The sequence below is a fragment of the Drosophila subpulchrella genome, unplaced genomic scaffold (assembly GCF_014743375.2).
Source record: "Drosophila subpulchrella strain 33 F10 #4 breed RU33 unplaced genomic scaffold, RU_Dsub_v1.1 Primary Assembly Seq37, whole genome shotgun sequence".
NCBI lineage: Eukaryota > Metazoa > Arthropoda > Insecta > Diptera > Drosophilidae > Drosophila > Drosophila subpulchrella.
The window spans coordinates 1,278,513-1,305,444 of record NW_023665590.1 but is presented as its reverse complement, the minus strand read 5'-3'; the positions used below and the strand labels follow the sequence as shown (position 1 = coordinate 1,305,444).

Sequence of the window (26,932 nt, the reverse complement as noted above, 5' to 3'; positions counted from 1 at the left end):
GGATTTCTGTGGAAATTCAGTTGTTCAAAAAATATTAGGAACAACTTAAGCTCAACTTTCAGCGCCAAATGATTCTTTCATGGCTATTAGCAAATTCATTAATGATGAGATTTCCATTGAGGCAAGCGTAGAGAAAATTGAATAGGGACTATCTTGGGTCAACAGTAACACCGTGAGAATTTTCATACATAAGTTAGAATCGTTCGGACCCATTTATGCATTTATAACACCTTCCTCGCATTCTTTGACTATATATATTTTGGAAGAAACATGCATGCCCCTTCAAATGGCTCTTTCTTTAGATAAATAATGTTCGATTTGGTACAACAGGTGACAGGTCCTGCCAAGAAGGACATAAACTGAGGGTTAATCAATTCCTTAAAAATGAGTATAGCAAAATTTATTTTCAAGATGATATCAATTGCTGGGTTCTGGGTATTAGGAACTGAGGTTACACTTTTTCGATATATCGATACAATTATTACTTCCATTGGGTTTTTTCCCGAAAGTCTAAATGGTCCCACTTCAAGCCGGTTAATGAGTTTATATATTTGGCAGTGTTTTGTTTTAATCGGCATAATATGGGTGATTGGGCTAAAAAAGCAGAAGACCAGGAAGTCTCTAAGCTGGTACTATATTTATTCCTAAAGAATTATATATATAATAAACTTATATTGGTTATAGGTTGACCAGCTCAACATTGAGTCAGGTAGTCAGGAAATCAAATCAGAAAGTAGTTTACTGGTTCCAAGGAGTGGCGAGGAAGGCGAACCCGACGTGGCTGAGTAAGTAAGAATTAAAATAACATGATTTAATCAATGAATGTACAATGAACAGTGCCGAACCTACATATGTAAGCGTTGGCACGCTTAGCAACTTGAACTCCAAGAGCGCTTTTCTACCTTTACAAATGTGTAATAAAATTCAACAAAACTATTTTGGATAAATGAAATATTTAACAATCCAATTAATCTTGTTTTATTTATTTATTTCTTTAAACTAAATTTTCAAAATTAAGAAACCAAAAAATTAGCAGATTTTGCTGAACCAAAAGTCTTGGCACACTTGTCTTTTTAATAACTTTTTCGTTAAACTTAACCGATTTGGTTGCTTTTTTTTTGCCAAGTCCGCTTTGTGTCTATATCTTAAGTGGTATAATGCTAAACTAGTATCATAAAATCGATTTAGTACCTTAAATTACATTAGAAGTGGTTTTATATAAAACTAAAAAAATAAATTCCTTTATCTCAGCGAAAAATAATAATTTATTTTCAAGATCAGGGTCAGTTGTATACTAACATTTGTGAATGGGTGCCCTGAAGGCGATTTTATCGTTGGGAGCCTTTTATTACGTTCTAAAGGATTCTAACTTTGCAAAAGTGCAAAGCACATAGAACGATACTAAGCTTTGGATAAAAAGGATAATGATAATAATGATCTACTCAGCACTGATAACTGACTGACACGTTAGGATAAGAAGGTCTCTGGCAAGGTTATTTACCCAGTAGGCTTCCGAAAGGCCATGCCAAGTGCTAAGTTCAAGTTTTTTGCAGCTATAACAAACCAACTGATTACACCAGTTTACAAAAAAAAATTGATGAAATACGCACTTCAGGAAACCTTTGTTTTCCGGTAAGATACATCTCCCTGATTAAGAAAAGGGCATTTAAAATTTTTTCTATGGTACCAATTTTTTTTAAAGTGTTAAAAACGTTTTTCGCACTTTTTTATTTTCTAACTAGAGTTGTGATAAACCGAATTCGGTCATTAAAGACTCATTTTACAGGTAATGGAATGCCCTTTAACCAAAGACCATAGAATAACAAGATGCGTAACTAGAAGTAAAAAAATGTACACAGGCGGCCTAATTTTTGCAAAGCAACCCTTACACGTATAGGAATCTATTTTTAGAATGCCGTTGCTTTGCTTCCTTCTCTCTCCCTCTCTCTTGCTATCTCGCTCACGACGCTTCGCGCTGTGAAAAAGTCAAAATTCAATTGTTGTCTCAATTGTCGATTCTTGAATTATGTTGACGAAAAGGAATCGATCTTAAAAACGCATTGCTCATGCGGATTATAAGCGGGCTGTGGCGCTCTGCGTATGTTGGTAACCCGTGGATAATGGATTTGGGTTCCATGTTCGAGTCCACTCTGAGGCTGAATTCAACTTAATTTTTTTCAATATTTTTTTTTATTTTAATATTTTTTTTTGCTGTACTTTTCTGACAATTTTTTTTTTAATATTTTTGATATAGTTTTTAGTTTTTTTTATTTATTTTTTGTTTTTTTTTTTTAGTTTTTCTTACTTTTTTTAAAGTTTTTTTATGTTATTTAGATGTACCAACTGGGACTTTAGGAATTTATCGCTCCTATAGATATATTTTATTTTGTGTAAATTACATATCAAAGGTCTTAAAAAAATATCTAATAACAATAAAAACATGAACACAATGAGCAATTCACTTTGAATCAAAGCGTAATGTGTACTCGAGAAAAGGATTTTTCATTATATTTTGATGAATATGGTGAGTGCTTTCCATATAAAATGCAAATGTTCAATAAATAGATTTGAGCTTTACTGTTCAAAGATCCCCAGATATTTATTTATTTATGACGAAGTATATTTAGCTTATTGCTAGTTTTACATTTGTCTGGGGAGTCTTGCCACTTACAATGTTTATACAGCAAAACTCTAATCAATTTATCTAACATAAGCATTTTATGTGAATAGCACTCATCATTTTCATCAAACCACGATGAAAAATCGCTTTCTCCAGTACACGGTACACATTTACCCATTATAAACTGTTTAATGGGTTCTTGTTTTTTATTGTTAAAAATAAACGTTGATATGTATTTTACATACATTAAAAAATATATCTGAAGGAGCACTTAACTTTCCAAAGTCCGAATCGTTACAGAAATTTTTTTCTGCAACAAAAATTTCGGAAGCCGAACTTAACATTTCTCCCTGTTTTAAAATAATCGCTTCACATCTTTTGCAGTTGTTTGATTCCTTAGCAATATAACCTACAAAATATCGGCTTGAGGTTTAATTTAATTTAATTGTTTAAATAAAAGACCGGTTGCATAAAAATAAAAAAGTTGCCCCCAGTCGGAGTTGAACTCCAACCTGCAATTCCCGTGGTTGAGCGACTAGACCCCTGGCCTACAGGACTTTGACACCTTGCGTTAGTCAAATGCGACATTGAGCCCTTATTGCAGCAGACCACACGAAATGATTCACCAACACCACCAAAGAGCTTTACACGGACATTTCACTTGGGACGTGTCACGTGCAAGTGATTTCACAAGTGAAAACTCATGGAAAAATTCTGATTTTCACAAGTGATTTTACTTGGGACGTGTCACTTGCAAGTGATTTCACAAGTGAAAACTCATGGAAAAATTCTGATTTTCACAAGTGATTCACTTGGGACGTGTCACCGGCACGTGACAGGCCATACGAAAAATGAGTATAAGGAACAAGTGAAATCCCGTAGGACTTCGAAAAATTTTCATTTGAATTTTCACTCGTGAAAATGCGGACATCCCATACAATTTTCTATATGGGGCGTCACTTGTTCTTCACTTGTGCAAGAGGACATGTCCCACGTGATTCCCAAGGTGATTCACAAGTGAAACTTTTTTTTGGAACTGAAGAGCATCTAGAGGTCGGCTAAAGTAGTGCCTTTGGAATCCTTGGATGATTGGTAACTTTCCCTATCATTGTCGGTCCACAACTAAGGATATTAACAAAAACAGCTGTTCTGGCACAGCAAGGTGCACAGTCATACGTAAAAAGAAGTGTGTTGACAGGGGGTTTGGGGTTTTTCGTCAATAAGATATATATATATATCAGGGGGTAGGATAAGTAAATATCTAATTAGCCATATTAAAATGTTTTGCGACAATGAAATCAAATTTATTTATATACATTTCATAAAACTCAAGAAAAGGTTAGAAAGTATATGCATATTTTATAAATAAAGAAGTTGTAAGTCCGCTTTTTTGGTAGGACCATGATTTGTGAGGTCATATTCGTCCGTTATTTGTTCTATGGATAGAAAACATTGACAAAGCATTTGATTACCCTCCGGGGATAACCGAGTATAATCTCTATTTAAAGTGATCGGGTTAGTGGCTCACTTGACATGTAACTCGACCTAGTGTGACAAGGCTATAACATGAAGCACATCGCGTCTTTTATAACCCCTGCAACAGCGACTTTAAGCGGATTTCTGTGGAAATTCAGTTGTTCAAAAAATATTAGGAACAACTTAAGCTCAACTTTCAGCGCCAAATGATTCTTTCATGGCTATTAGCAAATTCATTAATGATGAGATTTCCATTGAGGCAAGCGTAGAGAAAATTGAATAGGGACTATCTTGGGTCAACAGTAACACCGTGAGAATTTTCATACATAAGTTAGAATCGTTCGGACCCATTTATGCATTTATAACACCTTCCTCGCATTCTTTGACTATATATATTTTGGAAGAAACATGCATGCCCCTTCAAATGGCTCTTTCTTTAGATAAATAATGTTCGATTTGGTACAACAGGTGACAGGTCCTGCCAAGAAGGACATAAACTGAGGGTTAATCAATTCCTTAAAAATGAGTATAGCAAAATTTATTTTCAAGATGATATCAATTGCTGGGTTCTGGGTATTAGGAACTGAGGTTACACTTTTTCGATATATCGATACAATTATTACTTCCATTGGGTTTTTTCCCGAAAGTCTAAATGGTCCCACTTCAAGCCGGTTAATGAGTTTATATATTTGGCAGTGTTTTGTTTTAATCGGCATAATATGGGTGATTGGGCTAAAAAAGCAGAAGACCAGGAAGTCTCTAAGCTGGTACTATATTTATTCCTAAAGAATTATATATATAATAAACTTATATTGGTTATAGGTTGACCAGCTCAACATTGAGTCAGGTAGTCAGGAAATCAAATCAGAAAGTAGTTTACTGGTTCCAAGGAGTGGCGAGGAAGGCGAACCCGACGTGGCTGAGTAAGTAAGAATTAAAATAACATGATTTAATCAATGAATGTACAATGAACAGTGCCGAACCTACATATGTAAGCGTTGGCACGCTTAGCAACTTGAACTCCAAGAGCGCTTTTCTACCTTTACAAATGTGTAATAAAATTCAACAAAACTATTTTGGATAAATGAAATATTTAACAATCCAATTAATCTTGTTTTATTTATTTATTTCTTTAAACTAAATTTTCAAAATTAAGAAACCAAAAAATTAGCAGATTTTGCTGAACCAAAAGTCTTGGCACACTTGTCTTTTTAATAACTTTTTCGTTAAACTTAACCGATTTGGTTGCTTTTTTTTTGCCAAGTCCGCTTTGTGTCTATATCTTAAGTGGTATAATGCTAAACTAGTATCATAAAATCGATTTAGTACCTTAAATTACATTAGAAGTGGTTTTATATAAAACTAAAAAAATAAATTCCTTTATCTCAGCGAAAAATAATAATTTATTTTCAAGATCAGGGTCAGTTGTATACTAACATTTGTGAATGGGTGCCCTGAAGGCGATTTTATCGTTGGGAGCCTTTTATTACGTTCTAAAGGATTCTAACTTTGCAAAAGTGCAAAGCACATAGAACGATACTAAGCTTTGGATAAAAAGGATAATGATAATAATGATCTACTCAGCACTGATAACTGACTGACACGTTAGGATAAGAAGGTCTCTGGCAAGGTTATTTACCCAGTAGGCTTCCGAAAGGCCATGCCAAGTGCTAAGTTCAAGTTTTTTGCAGCTATAACAAACCAACTGATTACACCAGTTTACAAAAAAAAATTGATGAAATACGCACTTCAGGAAACCTTTGTTTTCCGGTAAGATACATCTCCCTGATTAAGAAAAGGGCATTTAAAATTTTTTCTATGGTACCAATTTTTTTTAAAGTGTTAAAAACGTTTTTCGCACTTTTTTATTTTCTAACTAGAGTTGTGATAAACCGAATTCGGTCATTAAAGACTCATTTTACAGGTAATGGAATGCCCTTTAACCAAAGACCATAGAATAACAAGATGCGTAACTAGAAGTAAAAAAATGTACACAGGCGGCCTAATTTTTGCAAAGCAACCCTTACACGTATAGGAATCTATTTTTAGAATGCCGTTGCTTTGCTTCCTTCTCTCTCCCTCTCTCTTGCTATCTCGCTCACGACGCTTCGCGCTGTGAAAAAGTCAAAATTCAATTGTTGTCTCAATTGTCGATTCTTGAATTATGTTGACGAAAAGGAATCGATCTTAAAAACGCATTGCTCATGCGGATTATAAGCGGGCTGTGGCGCTCTGCGTATGTTGGTAACCCGTGGATAATGGATTTGGGTTCCATGTTCGAGTCCACTCTGAGGCTGAATTCAACTTAATTTTTTTCAATATTTTTTTTTATTTTAATATTTTTTTTTGCTGTACTTTTCTGACAATTTTTTTTTAAATATTTTTGATATAGTTTTTAGTTTTTTTTATTTATTTTTTGTTTTTTTTTTTTAGTTTTTCTTACTTTTTTTAAAGTTTTTTTATGTTATTTAGATGTACCAACTGGGACTTTAGGAATTTATCGCTCCTATAGATATATTTTATTTTGTGTAAATTACATATCAAAGGTCTTAAAAAAATATCTAATAACAATAAAAACATGAACACAATGAGCAATTCACTTTGAATCAAAGCGTAATGTGTACTCGAGAAAAGGATTTTTCATTATATTTTGATGAATATGGTGAGTGCTTTCCATATAAAATGCAAATGTTCAATAAATAGATTTGAGCTTTACTGTTCAAAGATCCCCAGATATTTATTTATTTATGACGAAGTATATTTAGCTTATTGCTAGTTTTACATTTGTCTGGGGAGTCTTGCCACTTACAATGTTTATACAGCAAAACTCTAATCAATTTATCTAACATAAGCATTTTATGTGAATAGCACTCATCATTTTCATCAAACCACGATGAAAAATCGCTTTCTCCAGTACACGGTACACATTTACCCATTATAAACTGTTTAATGGGTTCTTGTTTTTTATTGTTAAAAATAAACGTTGATATGTATTTTACATACATTAAAAAATATATCTGAAGGAGCACTTAACTTTCCAAAGTCCGAATCGTTACAGAAATTTTTTTCTGCAACAAAAATTTCGGAAGCCGAACTTAACATTTCTCCCTGTTTTAAAATAATCGCTTCACATCTTTTGCAGTTGTTTGATTCCTTAGCAATATAACCTACAAAATATCGGCTTGAGGTTTAATTTAATTTAATTGTTTAAATAAAAGACCGGTTGCATAAAAATAAAAAAGTTGCCCCCAGTCGGAGTTGAACTCCAACCTGCAATTCCCGTGGTTGAGCGACTAGACCCCTGGCCTACAGGACTTTGACACCTTGCGTTAGTCAAATGCGACATTGAGCCCTTATTGCAGCAGACCACACGAAATGATTCACCAACACCACCAAAGAGCTTTACACGGACAACGCACACTAGCAAAATCCAAAATCCACATCGAAAATCCACACCAAAAATTTTGCCGTACATTCCGTTATATGGCTGTTACGCATCTTGTTATTCTATGGTCTTTGCTTTAACTTTCTTATACACATCATTGATTTCCATTCTTTAGTTTAGAAGCTACACTTCGTCAAAGTTGAAAAAGTTGGAAAAAATGCAAAAACGCTGGCATAAATTGCTTCTTTAAAAATACACGCCTAAAAACCGAAATTAGTTTTATGTTGTTTTCTTAAAGGCTGAACTTTAACGGAGAATATAAGCCATTGATCACGACAATCCGTTGGTAAATCGGGAGCAGCGGCCGTTAAACATTATTTTAAATTTTCAGTGTTGGGGAACGTAAGAATTTGGTGCAAGTTGTAGTGCATGTCAGTTTCCTTGCTATTTCCTTGCTAAAAATATATGAAAATGATTTCCTTGTAACTGCAATCGCATACTTTTTAGCTTGCCCAGCACTATTAGCAAAGAAACTGACGTTAGGAATAACTACTTGCACCAAAATCTTACGTTCCCCAACACTGAAAATTTAAAATAATGTTTAACGGCCGCTGCTCCCGAACACTGAACTTGGGTATATACGTTTAAAAATCTGTAAAAAATCGATTTACCAACGGATTGTCGTGATCAATGGCTTATATTCTCCGTTAAAGTTCAGCCTTTAAGAAAACAACATAAAACTAATTTCGGTTTTTAGGCGTGTATTTTTAAAGAAGCAATTTATGCCAGTGTTTTTGCATTTTTTCCAACTTTTTCAACTTTGACGAAGTGTAGCTTCTAAACTAATGAATGGAACTCAATGATGTGTGAAAGAAAGGGCATTCCATTACCTGTAAAATGAGTCTTTAATGACCGAATTCGGTTTATCACAACTCAAGTTAGAAAATAAAAAAGTGCGAAAAACGTTTTTTACACTTTAAAAAAAATTGGTACCATAGAAAAAATTTTAAATGCCCTTTTCTTAATCAGGGAGATGTATCTTACCGGAAAACAAAGGTTTCCTGAAGTGCGTATTTCATCAATTTTTTTTTGTAAACTGGTGTTATAAAGGTCAAGAATATAATCATTTATTGATCGAAAAACGGGTTCTAAGTATCCCAAATGGATTTTGGGTCCTTTTTACCTTCTCATGAGACTAATAATCATTTTAAGTCACTAAAGGATTCAGTAATTTAACCTAACAAATCAATTGTTTTTTTCTAGCTGCAAAAAAAATTGTACTTAGTCTTAACGAAATAGTTATTAAAAAGACAAGTGTGCCAACCTTGTTAAGCAAAAAAAAATTTTTTGTTCTTTTAATATTAAAAATGTAGTTTTAAGAGATAATTCAATGAAACAAAATTAATTGGATTGTTAAATATTCCATTTATCCAAAATAATTTTGTTGAATTTTATAACACTACAAAAGCTACGTTTGTATTAAGCCTGCAGATTCTAAAGATTCCTACGCAAAGCTAGTTTGTTTCAGCAGACGCCCAAGCCCATAAAACTCCAAAAACAAAAATTTTACATGAAATGTATTGCTTTCGTCAATACCTATCGATTGACCAAAAAATTAATGCCCACAAAGCCAAAAACTGTGGTGCCCAGTTTTAATGCTAACATCAACATTTTAACAGAAATGTGTATTGCTTTTGTTTATACCTATCAATTGCCATAAACACAAGTTTTTCACGCCCAAAAACCCGCAAAACGATAAAAGCTGCCTATTGCCCACATCAATGAGATATTTTGTTGTTTATAAATACATATTAATATATGTATATCTAATATGATATAGATATGGACGCGGTGACATGGCTCAAAGCAAAAAGCTTTTTTGCTTTTTTTTTTGTGCCTAAAACGCTGTTCCGCTGTTGACGTCAGCAGAGCAGTCGGCGCAGCGTAGAAGACTGCCTACGAAAACGGTCGTGCAAAAAAGAGAGGCAGATATTCGGAGATTTCCCTCTCTTTCTTGTCTTATAATATGCCTGCACTTCGCGCTCGCAGAGACAAATTACGGCCGGTCCGTTATTTATTTTTTGCGTCTCTCCGTTATGTTTGGCTAGCGACTAATATTTCGGAGGAAAAATTTTAGTGGAACAGCGACATGTGAATGCCCTAATATATTAGAAGCATTATTGTATATCGAAAAAAAAACAACTAATATTGTTTTATAAAAGTAAATTATATAGTAAAAATAAGTAAATTGAATTTACTTATAATGTAATGTTTACTTATTATACATTTTTATTACAATATTATTTTTTAGTTTACTTATAGAAATTTAGTCCGTTAAAATTTATTTAAATATTTAAAACATTTTAGTATTAATATTTTTAAAAAATTCATATTGTATTTTTTATTCAAGAAGTAAAAATTAAATAGTCGGATATTTTTCGCCTTAGAAAGGGTATAGGTGCAGTGGCACGCGCCAACAGCGAAGAGAAAAAAAAGAAAACAAGAAAAGGGGTGAGAAGAAGACTTGGTGCATTCTGTTTGAGTGATTAAAAGAGAAGCATCCATTTTAATTGTGCGCAGCAGAGTTACTTTAATCGTTTAGTTAATATAATAAAGTCAGGTAAGTGCTACATTAAGTTTAAGATGTTGTGCATTGATGTTAGTTTAAAGTACGTAAATTTTAAAGGTATTCAATAGGTTCCGTTAGCCAAAAGTGGATAATGAAATGTTTTGTGCCAAAAAAAAAAAATTCCGCAAAGGGTTTATACACAGCCCTAAAAGTTAAATATACAAATAAACAAGTAAAATACATTTTTTAATCATATGCCCATACATTTTATCAGGAACCAAGGACTTCGAGGACCCGGACAAATGTTTAAGAAAGGCGAACGTGAAAAACAAACTAACAAAACAGAAATACTAACAATAATTGTCCCCTTATTGAAAGTCTGAATAATACGATTTAATTAAAATGAATTAAAATGTAATTAAAATTGTATGTATTAAAAATTCTATATTTTTATAAGTGAAAACTCATGGGAAAAATTCTGAATTTCATAAGTGATTTCACTTGGGACGTGTCACTTGCAAGTGATTTCATAAGTGAAAACTCATAGGACAAATTATGATTTTCATAAGTGATTTCACTTGGGACGTGTCACCGGCATGTGACAAGCCATCCGAAAAATGATTATAAGGAACAATTCATTTGAAATTCATTTGAATTTTCACTCGTGAAAATTCGGACATCCTATACAATTTTCTATATGGAGCGTCACTTGTGCAAGAGGACATGTCCCACGGGGTTCACAAGTGAAACTTTTTTTTTTGGAACTGAAGGGTATTTTTTACCTATCTTTTAATTCAAATAAGAGCATTCACTAAGAAGCTATGGCCAAAAGTGTAATCTCAGAAAAAGTCGCTTTGCTGCTTGAATATATCCACTTCTCTTGGGATTCCTTTTTGAATTGCTAAAAATTGTTAAAATTGGACCATTATTTATTAAGTAATGACCCTACCATTGTATCTAGCAAGAAAATCGTCAATGACGACAAAGCCAGTGGATAAAAGTGTAAAATGTATATTTATTTTGAATTATGCGGTTATTCCACGGCATTGTTCGGCTCATTAATTTGAACAATTTTTTTTTCGAGCAACACAGACGTATGTCAGTTCTAATAAGCAAAATCAACCAAACCGATAGGAACTTCTTGTAATTTTTTTGGTATTAAAAAACCCCGATAACACAGTGTTGTAAATGTTGTCCAAATAATTTGTGTAGGCCAACCTTTTCGTTACAGTTCTCTTTATTAAATAATTCTTAACTGTATTAAAATTCTTCATACAGCTAGTGAGAGTGTAGCTGCGCCGCCAGAGACGCCGGCAGAGCAGCGTTCAATGCTTATGTATAGACGTATATATTAGTAGCACGTTCACATGGTGACAGAGCGGTCGCTCATGTCAAATATGCAGACTCAGCACTGCCCAGTCCCAGTGCATTCAACGGCGATCATATTACCGGGCACTTGAAGAACTGTTTGGGACTTGGATTTGTGTAAACATATTGTGGCCAAGTGCTACAATGTGCTTGTAATAATATTAATGCGTAACACTAAGTACAGTGTGCATTCGATATGTGAACATACTACAGTGTATTGTAACCGCATTTTGAATTTTAAAAAATCCATCGAAACGAGTCAGACTTTATTTGTCGATCGTCTGTCCTAGCTCGCGATATCCAAACGCGACTTAACGATTTGGTGTTAATCTTTATAATGGCAATATCTCTTAAGACCATTCGAACTTTAGTAATGGGTCCTCAGTGATATTGCCAAATACAGAGAAGCACAAAATATAAATAATTTGTTTTAGAACAGTGAATATCAATCGGTAGACTCAAAATGGCAATGGAAATATAGAAAGTGATACCTAAATACATTAAATATAATTTGGTGTATTTCCGAAATTTTAAAGCTTATTTCCCGAAGGAAGATATTTAAAAAAAACTTTGTATTGCATTTTTAATCTTTATGTAATCTTTACCCATATTAATCTTTAAGACATGGACAGAAAATTGCCTTAAGATAAAGCCAATTTTTACTAAATATCTTTTTAACCTTTAACCTGGAGGATGGCCAAATGAGTCAGATTCGATGAGTACTTTCAGAACTTGGAAGCTAAACTGCAGTTACGCTCCAAAAGCTTAAAAAAGTTGAGCAGAACTGATTTATTGATTTTTTCAAGCAAATTCGGACAATTTAGTGCTGTAAACAAATAAAATCAACAAAAGTAATATTTTTTAACAGCTGGCTTAAGTTAATTGAGCTGAGAATCGAGTATATGATAGTCGAGGCAGTCGTCTTTACCGTTCTCTTGTTTTTATTTGCAATAAAGAAAATTGATACTTGGGATGATTATAATTTTTTAAAAAATAATAACTCCCTTATTTTTTAAAACATCAAAGTACATAGCATGTGAAACTCCCGCGGATAGGTTAAAAATATCATAGATATAAAGCTGCCACAGAAATGATGAGCTTAATTTTGTTGTTTTTGGAGATAAATGCAAATAGTTTTATCTAAAGTTTCGCATTTATCGGACGAATATATATTTGACAATTGACACTTTGCTGAAACACACCTGCGCTGCGTAGGAATCTCTAGTATCTTCATGTTTATTCCCAAATTTGTAACTTTTATAGTTTTCGAGATCTCAACGTTCACACGGATGCTTTCGGGCAAGAGTGGGCGTAGCAATTTTGACTTGGTCAATCGATAGGTATTGACGAAACCAATACATAAAAACAGTACTCTAGCGTTTAAACATCGGTAGCCACAATTTTGGGCGTTAAACCCTTGGCACCCTGCTGAAATAGGCTTGCGCTGCGCACGAATCTCTAGAATCTGCAAGAAGAGCACTAATTGTCATAAATTTAAGACTTTACGAGCTTGTGTCAATATATAAATCTATCTAGAGCCGTTAATAACGACTTTTAACTCCAACCCTATAAAGGTGCAATGCTAAGCAATTGTAATCTTAAGTACGGCCACTGGAGTCTGACCATAAAGATAGTTCTCACACTGCACAAAAGGTCGCTTCGCAGGAGTCCGTGGATGAGGCTTCAGCTAAAGCAAAACAGTTGTGGTCTTTGCGTAGACCGAATATAAGTATATAATAAGAATCTCATGTTCGTTTCCTAAGCAAAGACTTAGTAAAATAAAATCAGTTTTTATACAAAACTTGTTGTGTTTAACCGCAGTATGCACTTCTGGGTCACGCCGCGGGACAACTGGGTAGTAAGCACTTGTCCAGGGCACGGGAACGCTTTGATGGCAGGATGATCGCGTCCCGAAAATAGAAACGATGGGAAGTGCGCTCAGGTAGAGCTAACGTAGGTTAGCTGCTAGTTTAGACAGTGTAGTATTACGAGCACTGTTACCGTAGGTATAAGTAAAACGTCGGAGTTACAAGTTGCGTTGATAACTGATTTGTTCTTATATATATACATGCTTCTATACTACTTGGATAACAAATACGTTGTATTCAAGAGTATGGCGGTGAGTTTTGATTATGCTAACAGTACGCGTGCAGTCGATTGATACAGTTAGTTAGTGAGCCGTCGAGTCATGCGTTGACATGCCTGGTAACTTTAAATCTGCTTGATTTGTTGTGTGCTGGTCATGAATGTTGAATGGTCAGATGTTGCTTTTCCTGAGTACGGATATCCCTTTAAAAAATATATGTATAAAAACCGAAATTCGTTTTATTGCTAAACAAATTTATACGGTTAATATTTTTAAATTTGGAATGTATCTTACAAAAAATCGATTGATTCATTCAAATGTTGTAGTATCTCAAAGGTTTTCGTCCAAAAAACAATGACTATTTATAAGGTGGCAAACCCAAATCCGACAACCCTAAAATCATGCTTTTGCGTTATTTTGACTTACACGTAAAAAATGCTGGCATCAACATTATTTTTTGGGTCGCCGGTTTTACAGAGAACTAGCTAATATACATTTTGAAAAGAATGTATAGGCTGCCTGCGGGACAGAATGGGTCTTCTAACTCCTAGTTGGACCACTCCATTGTTGGGCTGGGCTCTCCTTTATTCGCAACCCTGCTTCGCTCAGGCACGATTTTCTCTTGTTTTGAAATATAAGTTCTTGCATCCATTTTATCGTCCGTGCTGACCAAGGCCTTTATTTTGACTGGACTATCAAAAAGCAAAAAGGTCTTTGGCGTGGTATACTCCAAGTAATTAATACTTATTCCACCTCCGGATTCATTATATCTTGTTTGCAGTGCTTAATATCCTGCTGCAATACCTTAGAGGCACCTTATGATCTCATCACAGCCTCAAAACCTCGTGATAGCCACTTCTAAGCGTACCCGCTATTAAACTAAAGTTTGAATTCCAATGCTACTGGTCTTTCTCAGTAGTGACCCTGAGCATCGGCAGTACAGATCGGTTTAGCTTTTCATCTGCATTTGCTTGTGGAGAGTAAAAGTCCGTGCCCGTTCGTGGATCCGTTGCTTATCCATTAATGGTCTGTTCGTTTTGTTGGCTGTTTTGCTGACTTTGCATACATTTACAACCCACATTCGGTTTTCGCTTATCAGTTCTCCCGATCGGAACCCTTTACTTTTATACGCGTTCATAGGTATCTGCGGTACTTGTCCACTGCCAGAACTAGTTCCTGAAAATCCGTGGACTTGAACGCGTGTAGTTCAAGGTCTATTTGTATTTCTGCCTTATCTGCTGTAATTACATACTTTAATATGAGTTCCTGAGACCGCGTCTGGCACTACATTTAGTACCCCCTTTTATGCTCAATATGGAAATCAAAGGCTGATAAATCTAATTGTTCCACGAGCCATTTAAGACTTGAATGATCTGTAATCAATTCGGCATATGGTCGAAATTTGCTCAAACTCAGAGCGGCATAGCGCTCTAGTTTAGTAGCTGCTGGGCTTCATTTAACATCACCGACTTGTTTCCGATAAGGAGGGAGCTCACCGCCTTCCTCGTCTTTTTAAAATAACAAGCACTCCGATTGTGGAGGCGTCGCGCTGAATCGGAATGGCTTGGAAAATTCGGCGTTATTAATACTGGCACAGAAACCAAAGCTTGCTTCGCTTTCTACTTCTACTCTGTTAATCTATGTGTTCATATACGCAATTCACTATCAAACCTTGTCTTTCAATTGGCAAACTACTCAATTGGTAGCTGGCTATGTCACAATATTGCTCACTTTAATTGTGATGTGCTCGGGCACAGAGCCGACATGCTTGCGGACCGTATAGATTCTTGGACTTGGATTGGACTTGCCCTCGTTGCCATACTCCGATCTGAAGCACTAGTCCGTATTGACCAGACGCAAGGTCTAGTTTGCTCGGTTCCAAAGTTCGGAATCTAAATTTGGAGCCCGAAACTTGGTTCTAGACCTTTTGACTACTAGGAAGAAATCTTCGTATGCAGTAGATGACTGTAGTGCAGACGTTACATCCGGACCTTAACCCGTGGAAGCCAATTTTATATCGGCAGATCCCAACGTATCTTTTGGCCTGTAACCGACCCAGCATCGGGATCCGATCCCAGCATCGGGATCCAATCCCAGCTTTGGATCCCTTTTTACCAATAGGACATGTTCGCAAGCAGAGGAAGCGTGCCGCTGCATTATATGGCGATTTGTCAGTTGAAGCTAATTTTGTTACCAACTCTGATTGTGTCACATGCCCGGCACCGTCACCGTCGCCATACCTGGAGTTGCAAAAAGGAAACTGGGCTTCTATCTGGCGTTGCACAACAAAAATTAGTTTTTTGTCCCTTCTAAATCCCGGTGATTCAGAGGACGATGTTGGGGCCTACCGGAGTAACAAATTGAAATGAGAAACCCCCAACCGTATTCACCGTCTTTAAGTTCAACTTTAAGCAGATACGTAAATATATTCGTTTGAAATTGGACTTCCTTATGTACATCTCGTTAAGGTCTCGCTATGAGCAGGATATGTTATTGACTTTGGGTATGTAAAAAAAAGTCAATCCTCGGGTTCGCGGAAGTCAGTTTCCGTCAATCAACGTTCGAAGAAAACTAAATAATACCTTACCCTACACTATTGGTCAAATTTAGAAAACTGCACGTCAGCAGTGTCTTCTTCGATGCCAATGAGATCGCATTTACTGAAACGTGGGTTAATTCAGCCTGTCTGACTGCGAAATATTTGCGGTAATATATGTTATCTGTAGATGTGATCGTTCAACACACCTCGGCGGCGGTGTTCTTATTGCCGTAAAGTCTGATTTTATCTCTTAATTTATTTCGGTAATTGATACGGATAGCTTTTTATAGTTTGTAGCTGTTCGGATCAATGCCATGCTCTTATTTTCTACTTCCGATACTAGCCTATACCTATACCCATTTAACCCTTGGCAATCTCATTTTTATGGGCGACTGTAAGTTTCCTACCATTTCTTGGATGCCCTCAACTGTTTCAAATGTTCTTGTTCCCACCATACCCTATAAGTTATTTTACGATTGTATTGACCTGGCATTAAGACAATTAAACTCGGTCGTGAAGTACTCTGGTAACGTCTTAGACTTCACTTTTGCCTCGGAGTTCGCCAATGTATCCGTATATTTCCAATGCTAAAGACGCCTACCATCCTACACTTAAGGAGCATCAGCTCTACCTGACTACCTAACAGTAGTGGACAGGTCCCGAAATCGAACCAGCATCTTTTCGTTGTTTTAGAAGAACTAAGATCGCAGAAATTAATTGGGGAGTGTAGGGTGTTGTGACGAACGACTCGTTTTTTGAATGTCACTTTTAGAAAAATCGATATTTTTAAAAAGTTTGAAAGCAGAAAGTTGCTGACATCTATTGGGCATATTCCTGTAATAGTTGGATAATAAAGTTCCAGCGGAGTTAAATACCAATATTCTTAACACTTTTAAAAGTAGTAGGGTAAAGTGAGAAAGTGATAAATACACACCAAAAACTCTATGCCGATGTGAAAACTATTTACATTTTCTTAAAGAAAGGTTGAAAATGCTTATAAATGTAGTAAAAAAATATCTATATACTTAAAAAAATGTCTACCTCAGTTGTTGGTTTAAGTTGAACAAGTTAAGTTGTTCAATTTCTATATATATATTTATCAGACTTGGTTTTCTTTGCTCTTGCACTGCTGAAACACACATAAATTGAAAAGGTTTTTTAAATTTTGCTCCACCTTTTTAGTCAAAAATTTTTCACAAACAATTTATTCGAATTTTTAATAATATTAGTATTAAAACATTGTCGGCACGATATCTCACATGTGAGATTTGACGAGTTCGTCATCTTACCCTTGTAACGAACTGATTTTGTATGTCTGCTCGCTACGAGATTCGTGCGGCTAGCTCAGAAGATTGTGTGTTCGTCCCACCAAATTTATATGACGTGACTGCCCCGTAGATCAGTGAGAAAACAAAAGGTTCAAATGGCAACAGTGGGATTTATTCTCGTGGTATTGGTACAGCGGGTGTGTGGCTATTCTGGCTTCTGTATATCCTTGCTCTGGCTCCGCCGGCTGCTGGTGCTCCTCCTTCTGGCTTGTCGACGCGTTGACTCGGCTTCCGCTTGGCTCCTGGGTCTCGGGACGCTCGTAGTGGCAGCCTCTGCTCACTCGCCGACGCGCTGCCTCGGGGTCGCTTGTTGCGCCTTAGACTCGCAGAGAGCTCGGCCTTGTGGGCTTAGGGAAGCGTCACCGTTCTCAGACTAGGGTGAACAAGCCTTGCTCTCCAGGCCGACGCCTTTCGAGGCAATACCTGTCCCTTGCTCTGTCCCGGACGGTCCCGCTAGGTTCTTGCTCAGATCGCGCTGACAGTCCAGGCTGTCGCCAGGAGGCTGCCTAGCAGTTCACTTCGCATTACGCCTAGCGCAGACGAACGTTCCACCCGGCTTCACCCTAATGCTTATCGTCCGTGACGCGCCTGCGCTCCCCAATGAGCTCCGCGCGGCGATGGTAACGTGGCTGCCGGAAATGTCTGCTAGCGTCGCTGCCGATGTCTTCTGCGTTGTCTCCTGACCAGTAGCTTGTCGTTCTGGCACTCGGGGAGTTGGGTGCTTGCTGTTCAGGAACTTCGCCGGTAATCGCAGGGCTCTCCAGGCGCTCGCCTCTTGAAACCGCAAATCGATCTACCGCTCGTCCGTCACGCCAGGTCCTGCTTGGTCGGGCAAGGTACGCTGGGTCTCCGACAACTTTCCTCCCCGAACTGACGGTTCCTCGTCGTAGGACTCTTCCGCTTGTCTCTGACGGACCCGCCGGGCGACTCGCCAGGGTGTGGTCGCGACAAAGTTGGAAAACGAACGCCTTGACTTAGCCGTGTGTTGCCTTCCGGAACTCAGCCACTTGTGTCTCAATTCGGAGATTCCTGATGTCCCAATCCCGAACGTCTCGACGTGGCGATCTTGCTCCTTGTGTGCTTCCCACGGCGCTGCTTCCGACGACTCGCTTGGTTGTAGCTCCCTCGTAGATTACTTGCTTGACTGATTGTTCACTTGGTACTTTGACTGATCTTGAAGGTTTGACTCCTCGTGATCGACTGATCCAGCTGCCAGCGCTCTGCGGCCTTATATCGGGCTTCCGGGAACCGTTATTTCCCTTTCGCGCACGGCCCGCTGGATCTCTCCACTCTGGGTCCAAAGTTCGTACCTCCTGGATGACCCACTTGTCCTTCACGAACCGCTTCCAATAGATGCTCTGCCCACTGCTGCAGTCCCGCTGTTTCCCCTGATGCTTGTGGCACGCCTGTGAGCCGCTCCACTGCCGAGATGTGGCACTTCCTCTCCCGGTCCAAAGTTCACGGGAGAGTCCAAAGTCCGGTGGAGTTCCGTTATCCCCTTTTGCATACGGCACTCTTGCTCTGCCGGCGAAGTCTCCATTCTCTCTCGATCTCCATCCTTGGTCTCCAATCTCTCTCGCTCTCCTTCGCTGGTCTCCAAAATCTCTCGATCTCCACCCTTGGTCTCCAAACTCTCTCGTTCTCCTCGCCGCGCCGTTACTACGCGAATTCGCCGCGTATCTGGTAAGCGGCCGGCCATCTGCTGCTGCTTCTATTTGTGGGGAGTTATTCAACTCCTCACACCCTACGCTCACCATGTTACTTATCTAAATTGGATTGATCTTTAATGAGTTCAATTGATGATCCCTCAAAATATTATAGAACGGTTCTAATGCATACTCTATTCAGCTTTTGACATGTGTATTTCATATTTTCCCTTAAAAATACTTTTTCAATTTTTTTTTGTTCCGTAGACTCTCTTTCTTAAAACTCTTAAAGAAATTTAAGAGGACCGGGCTGCAATTTGACTACTCGAGGTACTTAATTGCTCTTTCTAATTTCTTTATCTATATTTCCGAATGTTACAATAATTACATTAACCATTGTCGAATCGAATTCCATGATAGCCCCAAACAGCTTTACGTGTTTCTTAAATGTTGCTTTATGTGAACCACTCTCAAAACTTATTCAATTATCCCTTCTCAATTCTTTTTTTCTGAAGGGGATAAAATCTGACATTAAAAACTGCAACGGTACCGCGTAGCTTAGTGCGATTCCCAAGTTTTTTAAACAATTAATTACAACTCAGTTACACCACCAATGCGGCTTAATAACGTTCCCAACCTGGCTTTTTGAAACGTAGATCAACGTTTATAAACCTTCTAGAAATTACTTCAATAATCAGAAGCGCGTTGAATAATAATAATGAAATTGTTGTTATTTTTACTGACTTCAGTAAGGCTTTCAATTCTGTGAACCGAAAGTTACTATTGAAAGACTTATCCAATAGGGATTTCCGATCACGATGACCTATCGGACTTCAAAATATTTATCGAACCGGCCTGAAAGGGTAGCCTTTAAAAGTTTAATCTCTAACCTTGTACACGTGACCTCTGGCGTTCCCCAAGGGAGCCACATGGGACCTCTTCTTTTTGGAATTTTCGTAAATTACTTGCTTGTTGCTGTGAACTTCTGCAGCGCCGATTAAAGTTACAAAACCAATTGTAAGCACGAGGGCCAATATCGGCATAACCAAAAAACATCAAAAGGATAGGGCTGTACAGACTGTCATGGATCGTTATATCCAAATCAAGCGAAGCTTAGCCCGCAATATAAAATGGTCGTATATAAACCGAAAATAGACTGCACTAATAAAGGCGGTGAACAACCAGGGGATCTTGAAAATATTAAATACGAACCTGGACAAGCTGTCCAAAAAATCAAAGCCCCCACCACTACGTAAGGGAGCAGATCTCGAATACCCTAGTAAAGAAAATTGCTGCGCTGGTCGGGTATGACAACTTTTATGTTACTCCTCTCGTAAAAGGGAATATTCACGAAACAAAGCTTCAAACTAAAAATTTTTATTTCCGAGTCCTAACACAATATCTGCATGAAGCTAATAAACCCTGCTATACACGTACAAGCTCAAGGGCAGCATTGGCTAGCAAGTACTGAGAGCAGAGCATTGAAGAAAAACGCAGTACGTCCAGTACATCGGCTTCAACGAGCCAAATCTGGACACTCCCAGAATACAAAAATTGAGTACGTGCAATCTCGAACCACACCTGACATTTTCTTTGGGAAATTAGCCAGATCTTCAATTGGCCCTCTAAACACAAATGGGGGAATGACTTAAGCCAGTGCCCTGAAAATCCGACGTTGATCCCACAAGCTCAACCTTTTAGCAAGCAATAGGAGAAATACCAAATAATATCAAAGCCGTGTTGTTAACCTGACCACAAAATATGAACTTTATGTCCTTCATGAAAACAGCAATGCAAAATAAAAACATTCTAATAAAGTTTCTCGCGTCCCAACAACCTAAATAATCGATGTCTTGCCTTCGAATATCCATGCGAATTGCCAACGTCGTTTTACGTCACAAATTTTAAGTAACTCAATTTATCATTGAAAGCCACATAGACGTAATGCTGCTGACAAAAACGCACCTTACAAGTAAATACATCTTCCAAATAAGAGGATAGACTTCGTGTTGCACAGATAATCTGAATGGTAAAGCCCACGGCGGAACCCGAATCTTAGTCAGGGAACGCATCAAACACCACTTTCACCAGAGGTTTGCATCAACAAGCAAGCAACATCTATATATTACAATCAGGCAACCACAGACAGCCCAAACCTTTGCTTAACACCTACAAAATGTATTTCAGCCAAACGCCGCCACAGGCTCTTTCCATCTACTGTCGCTTCGCACTGAAATAGCAACAGAGCCGATTTTTTTGAGCACTTGAAATCGTAAATGTCAAGGAAGCAACTGAAACCAAAAAAGGCTCTAGGAGGGGACTTAATAACCCCAAAAATGATAGTTGAACTTCCACACTGTGCAGTGTATTTTATATGCAAACTATTTAACGGGATCAAAAAACTTGGGTACTTCTCAAAAAATTGGAATGAGTCTATAAGTCACAATGATACCGAAGCCTGGGAAGGATCACACAATTCCCTCATCATACATACAAAAAGGTTTTTATCGTGCCTGTCCAAATTAGTAAAGAAATTACATCAATTCGGATTACGGGAAAGGTACGGAACCATCGAGCAAGTTAACCGGATAACATCAGAAATTCGTACAGCCTTTGAACATCGGGAATATTGTAGTGCGATATTCCTTGGTGTCTCCCAAGCATTTGACCGAGATAGTTTTGAAGGTCTTATGCATAACCTTACTGACACACAGTTACTTGAATCGTACCTCTATCACAGAGTCTTCGCGGTGAGTTGCAAGGGAACAACATCCAACCAGTATACCATTGAAGCTGGAGTTCCACAAGTTAGCGACATAAGTTAATACAGTAATCATACTTATCGTGGTCTATAGTATCTGAAACAAGCTTAACAAATAGCCGTTCTACACTTTTAATTACATTTTCACAATATGATTTTAAGTTTTATTTTTTATCGAAATAATAAAGGTCAGTGAATAGGTTTTACTATTTGATTTTTATATAAAACTCAAAGAAACCCCGTTATTTTTCAAGAGGAATATAAAACTCAGAGAATAAGTTTTATTTGTCAGGTTTAATATAAAACTCACAGAATAAGGATTATTTCATGAGTTCAAATCAAAATCATAACATAACTATTGAAATGTGATTTTTAAAATAAAACTTTTAACAGTAATGATCCCTAGTGTTGATGCTTAAATAAAATATGTAAAATAATTGTGTTCGTCAATAACTATGATGACCTAAATAAACGCTCGCTTTACGCGCAAAACGCTTAAATTCGTCTGGCTTTAACACTTTTAAGGCGTTTATCTCACCAAACGCGACTGAAAATACAAATTTTTTGGTGAAAATTACCTTTAAACAACGAGGGCGTTCGCCAAATAGGTTAAGTTCACTAAAGCGATTGGAATAAGTATTTTATTTATATAATATTTTTTTTTAAATAAATATTTTATTTATGTTCAATTTCTTAAAACAAATATTTTTTTTTTACTCCATAAATGGATTTTTTTTTATCGTCAATACAAATTAAACTTAAACTTATATTAATAAACAAAATGTATTTACCCTATGACTATTTTGAACATTATATAAAAAAAACAATTGGTTCATTAAGTAAGTGTTTATGGTTCTGTTTTGTATGTTCGGAAGATTTATATAAGTATATTGATAGTTGCTACGACAGCTATTTGATATTCGTCCGATTAAGAAATAAGTTTATTCGAAATTCTGGAATCGTAAAAAAGTGCTGTAACCCATTTTTCCGGTCATTCGTATTGGATATATAGGATAAAGTTTTCTTATACGTCTCGTTCCGATTTATTTATTACCTGCAATAGAAAGAAGGCTTTTGGGAAAGTTTACTTAGAAACGGACGGACTAAATTTAAACGTCTAGTGATGGTGATCACTGCTTCACTGTGTTCCAAACTTGTGACTGAACTAATAATTCCATCTGCAATTGTAAAACAATAAGCTGTACAGTACAGTTTATACTAAAAAGTTAAAATTAAAATTGATATTTAATAAAGTGAAGTAAAAACAAGTAGTAGTTTTTGATAAATTAATAAAAACATGCCGTTTTTGTCGCTTCAGCAAAAAAGAGAAACACTCAAAAATTTAACTAAGAATATGTCGATATGACAAACAAAAAATGCTTGAATTTGTAAGGCCTCTGCAAACTTTCGCTGCGCAAGAATCTACCTAATCCCAGTATTGCAGCATTTATAGTTTTCGAGATCACAGCGTTCATCCGGACAGACGGGCATGACTAGATCGACTCGGATAGTGATGCTGATCAAGAATATACTTTATGCGGTCAGAAACGCTTCCCTCTATCTGATATGTACTTTCCGACGAATCTAGTATACCCCTATACTTTACTCTAGAGTAAAGGTTTTAAAAAAATATATATATATGAGCTGATCCGTTTAATCCCTGATAAAACCTCGTAGGTGGGTCCGGAACTATGCTAAATGATATTTTTATCAACTCTAGCAGCAACTCAATGTAAAATATCATCAATACACCAACTATAATAATCTATGGCATGCTGAAGGCTTTCCAGTTTTCGGCCTTGATCCTGCAAGATTTCATAAAATTTCTTCTCAAAGGGTATCTTGTCCTTGGTGGTGGTGATCTCTTCACAACTAGTTTGCATTGCAACATCTAATTTTTGCAGCAGCATGAAAGTGATAAACGTATCAGCAATATCATGAGCTGATCCTAAAGAATCCAAGCGCCCCTCATGTGAGTTTATTTTGTCCGAAAACTTCCGAAGTTTGTTTGCCGCAGACTCGATAGGACTAGAAAACAAGGCTCTGCAGCTTTACAAAGTTGGTTAACTCCAGGTCCTTGTCTATGAGTAGCCGGTATATCCTCCATCAAAAGTAGGCAACTTTAGGTTGGGAACACGATTGATTGACCATCAAAAAAGTAGATAATTCATCGTGGCGCGTGGTAATCTTTGGAGGATTTTAACCCTTGGGTTGTTGAATGTGACCTCTCAAACTCGACTCTAGAAGTAATGCCATTTCATCAAATTCATCTCGAACCGCTTGACCAATGTGATCAAAATCAAAAGACTGTAGTAAGTCTTGATGCGCTAAACAGGTTGCCCTACTTTAATTAATTTGTTTAAAGTGGACATCCAAATCGTTTATACTCTCCGCTCCAATTTTGTTAGGTGTTATTTCGCTGCCAATAACTTTGAGGCTGTCAAAAGAAACCTCAGCTCTGCGTTTCAAAAAGGCGATCTTCTCAGAAACCAATGATAGAAGATGTATATCAGCTATTTTTATATTTGTGGAACTGAATCTGCGACTAAATTGTAACCTATCTGAACGAAATCTTCGTCGAGAGACTGTAGACGGTAAAATAACGGAATCTTCGTTTGGCGAACAAATTGGTCGTTTTTTACGCCATATTAAGACCGTATTTATATCCGTTACTCGTAGAGTAAAAGGGTATACTAGATTCGTCGGAAAGTATGTAACAGGCAAAAGGAAGCGTTTCCGACCCCATAAAATATATATATTCTTGATCAGGATCACTAGCCGAATCGATCCAGCCATGTCCGTCTGTCTGTCCGTCCGGATGAAGGCTGAGATCTCGCAAACTATAAGAGCTAGGCTATTGAGATTTGGCGTGCAGATTCCTGAGCTTCTTACGCAGCGCAAGTTTGTTTTAGCGGAGTGCCACGCCGACTCTAACTCCCACAAACCGCCTAAAACTGTGGCTCCTACAGTTGATGCTAGAATAAAAATTGGTATTGGTATTGTTCTTACCAATACCTATCGATTGACCCAAAAAAAAGTTTGCCACGGCCACTTTAAGGGGCCGTCCATATACCACATAGACAAATTTTAAGCACTTTTTGACCCCCCTCGTACACAATCGTGGATTTTTAACTAACCCCCCTATTTTTGTCCACGCGGACTTTTTTATTGAAAATTTTTTTTAATTTAAATAAAGTGGAATAAATAACAAAGGTTTAAATTAAATTTTTACTATGTCCACGTGGACATTTACCTCGACGAAAAAATCGTAAGTATGAACGCGGATATCTCGGAAAATATCAAAGATAGAGAAATGGGGATTTCGGATTTAGATTCCGTAGGCTTGAGCGCAGCGCAAGTTTGTTATGCGAATATACCACGCCCACTCTAACGCCCACAAACCGCCCAAACCTGCGGCACCAACACTTTACCACGCCCACTCTAACGCCTACAAACCGCCCTAGCCTGTGACGCCCACTATTTTCATGCTAGATAAAAAATTGTATCTGAAATGTATTGGTCTCGTCAATACCTATCGATTGATCCAAACAAAACTTTGCCACGCCCACTCTAACGCCCACAACGCTTAAATCTGTCTACCGCCTGTAGGTGGCGTATTTCAATCTCGCTTTGCTGCTTGCATATCTCCATTTGCCTTTGGTCCCTTTAGCTGAGTAACGGGTATCTGATAGTCGAGGTACTCCCTGTTTTTTTGCAAATCTACTGTTAAACCAAATCTGCGACAAAACTTCAATTTAAGCTTACCTGAACGATAATGGATCGAATAAAAAAAAACCACACCAATCCATGACTTACATTTGAGTTTAGACTTAAGATTTCTCTGCTTTTAACAACCCGGCTAAAGTATGTACATACGTTTTTGATTGTATAAAATGGGAGCTGCTTGCCGAAGCTAGCATCCATTCTTGTTTCATTTGGAATATTCCCTTTTTTTAAAAAATATTTTGTTTTTTTTCAGTCCGGCTGAAACAAGTCTATTAATAAAGATTTTAGGAAAGGGCCTGGTAAACACTAAACTATCGCTCGACATACAACAAAAAAATCCGAATTCACCATTGCATTCTATCAAAACTTTTGAGGCCCTTCATCTGTAAGTACAAATACAAATAATTGTCTACACACTTTAAAACTACGTCTCAATAATTAATTTTTGGAAATCATATTTTATAGCAAAGCTTCCCTTTTAAAAGGAATTTATGCAATGGGATTTAATACCCCATCGAAAATTCAAGAGACAGCCTTGCCAACTCTTCTTGCGGATCCACCACAAAATATGATAGCACAGAGTCAGTCTGGAACAGGCAAAACAGCTGCATTTGTCTTGGCTATGCTTAGCCGAGTAAACACTGGTTTAAATCATCCTCAGGTACAAAGTTTTAAAAAAAATATTTAAGTTTCTTGTTGAACTAAAGGATTTTTGTATATCATGAAAATTATGTAACGGGTCCAAGTAAGTATTTCTTACCCTATTATGTGACTGAAAGGATTTTTGTATTTAAGAATGAACTGTCTGTGGGGTTAAAACTCGTTTTCACCAACTCAAATAAAACAATTATCGCTTTTCGGAGGTTCATGCTATGATGTTTATACCCGTTGCTCGTAGGGTAAAATGGTATATTGCATTCGTCAGAAAGTACGAACCCTATAAAGTATATATATTCTAGATCAGTATTACTAGCCAAGTCTCTGTCTTGCTGTCCGTCCGTATGAACGCTGTTATCTCGGAAACTATAAAAGCTAAAACTTGGTATTGGGCATGCAGATTTTTTAGGTTCTGAGACAGCGCAGTTTTCAGCAGGGTTCGACGCCCTTTATAACGCCCATAACGCTAACCACAATTTTAAAGATTTATTTTTTTTTATTAACAAGTACGAGGAATACTTATTATTTAGTTCCTGAGGTGTTTGTTACTATGCCTGTACAGGCATTAACCCTAAATATTTTGTTGGATAGCCCGCTCCAAAAGAGAGAACATTTTAGGAAATGTATTTATTAAGTCAAATGAGATTATCCATCTTTCGGCTCAAAGGCTGATATCAAAACTGTTATGTTTATCCGTAATAAGGAAAGACAACTTTCATCGTTGAGTTCTGTATAAAAACTGATTTTATGTTACTGAGGAAACTAACAAGA

At 37.1% G+C, this 26,932-nt stretch overlaps 1 protein-coding gene across 7 annotated transcripts in view; it reads left to right on the top strand.

Moving 5' to 3' along the window:
- Positions 1-4,736: 4,736 nt before the first annotated feature.
- The window catches only part of LOC119561792 (DEAD-box helicase Dbp80), a 140,464-nt gene continuing 118,268 nt past the window's right edge, over positions 4,737-26,932 (top strand). For 6 of the 7 annotated variants that reach the window (XM_037875272.1, XM_037875271.1, XM_037875275.1 and 3 more), the window contains exons 1-4: positions 4,737-4,863; positions 4,919-5,019; positions 25,758-25,889; positions 25,970-26,165. In XM_037875272.1, coding sequence (XP_037731200.1) covers positions 4,816-4,863; positions 4,919-5,019; positions 25,758-25,889; positions 25,970-26,165 — 477 coding nt within the window. In that variant the 5' untranslated portion in view covers positions 4,737-4,815. Of the gene's footprint in view, positions 4,864-4,918; positions 5,020-25,757; positions 25,890-25,969; positions 26,166-26,932 lie in introns of those variants that run through there. The other variant, XM_037875276.1, reaches the window with a different exon arrangement.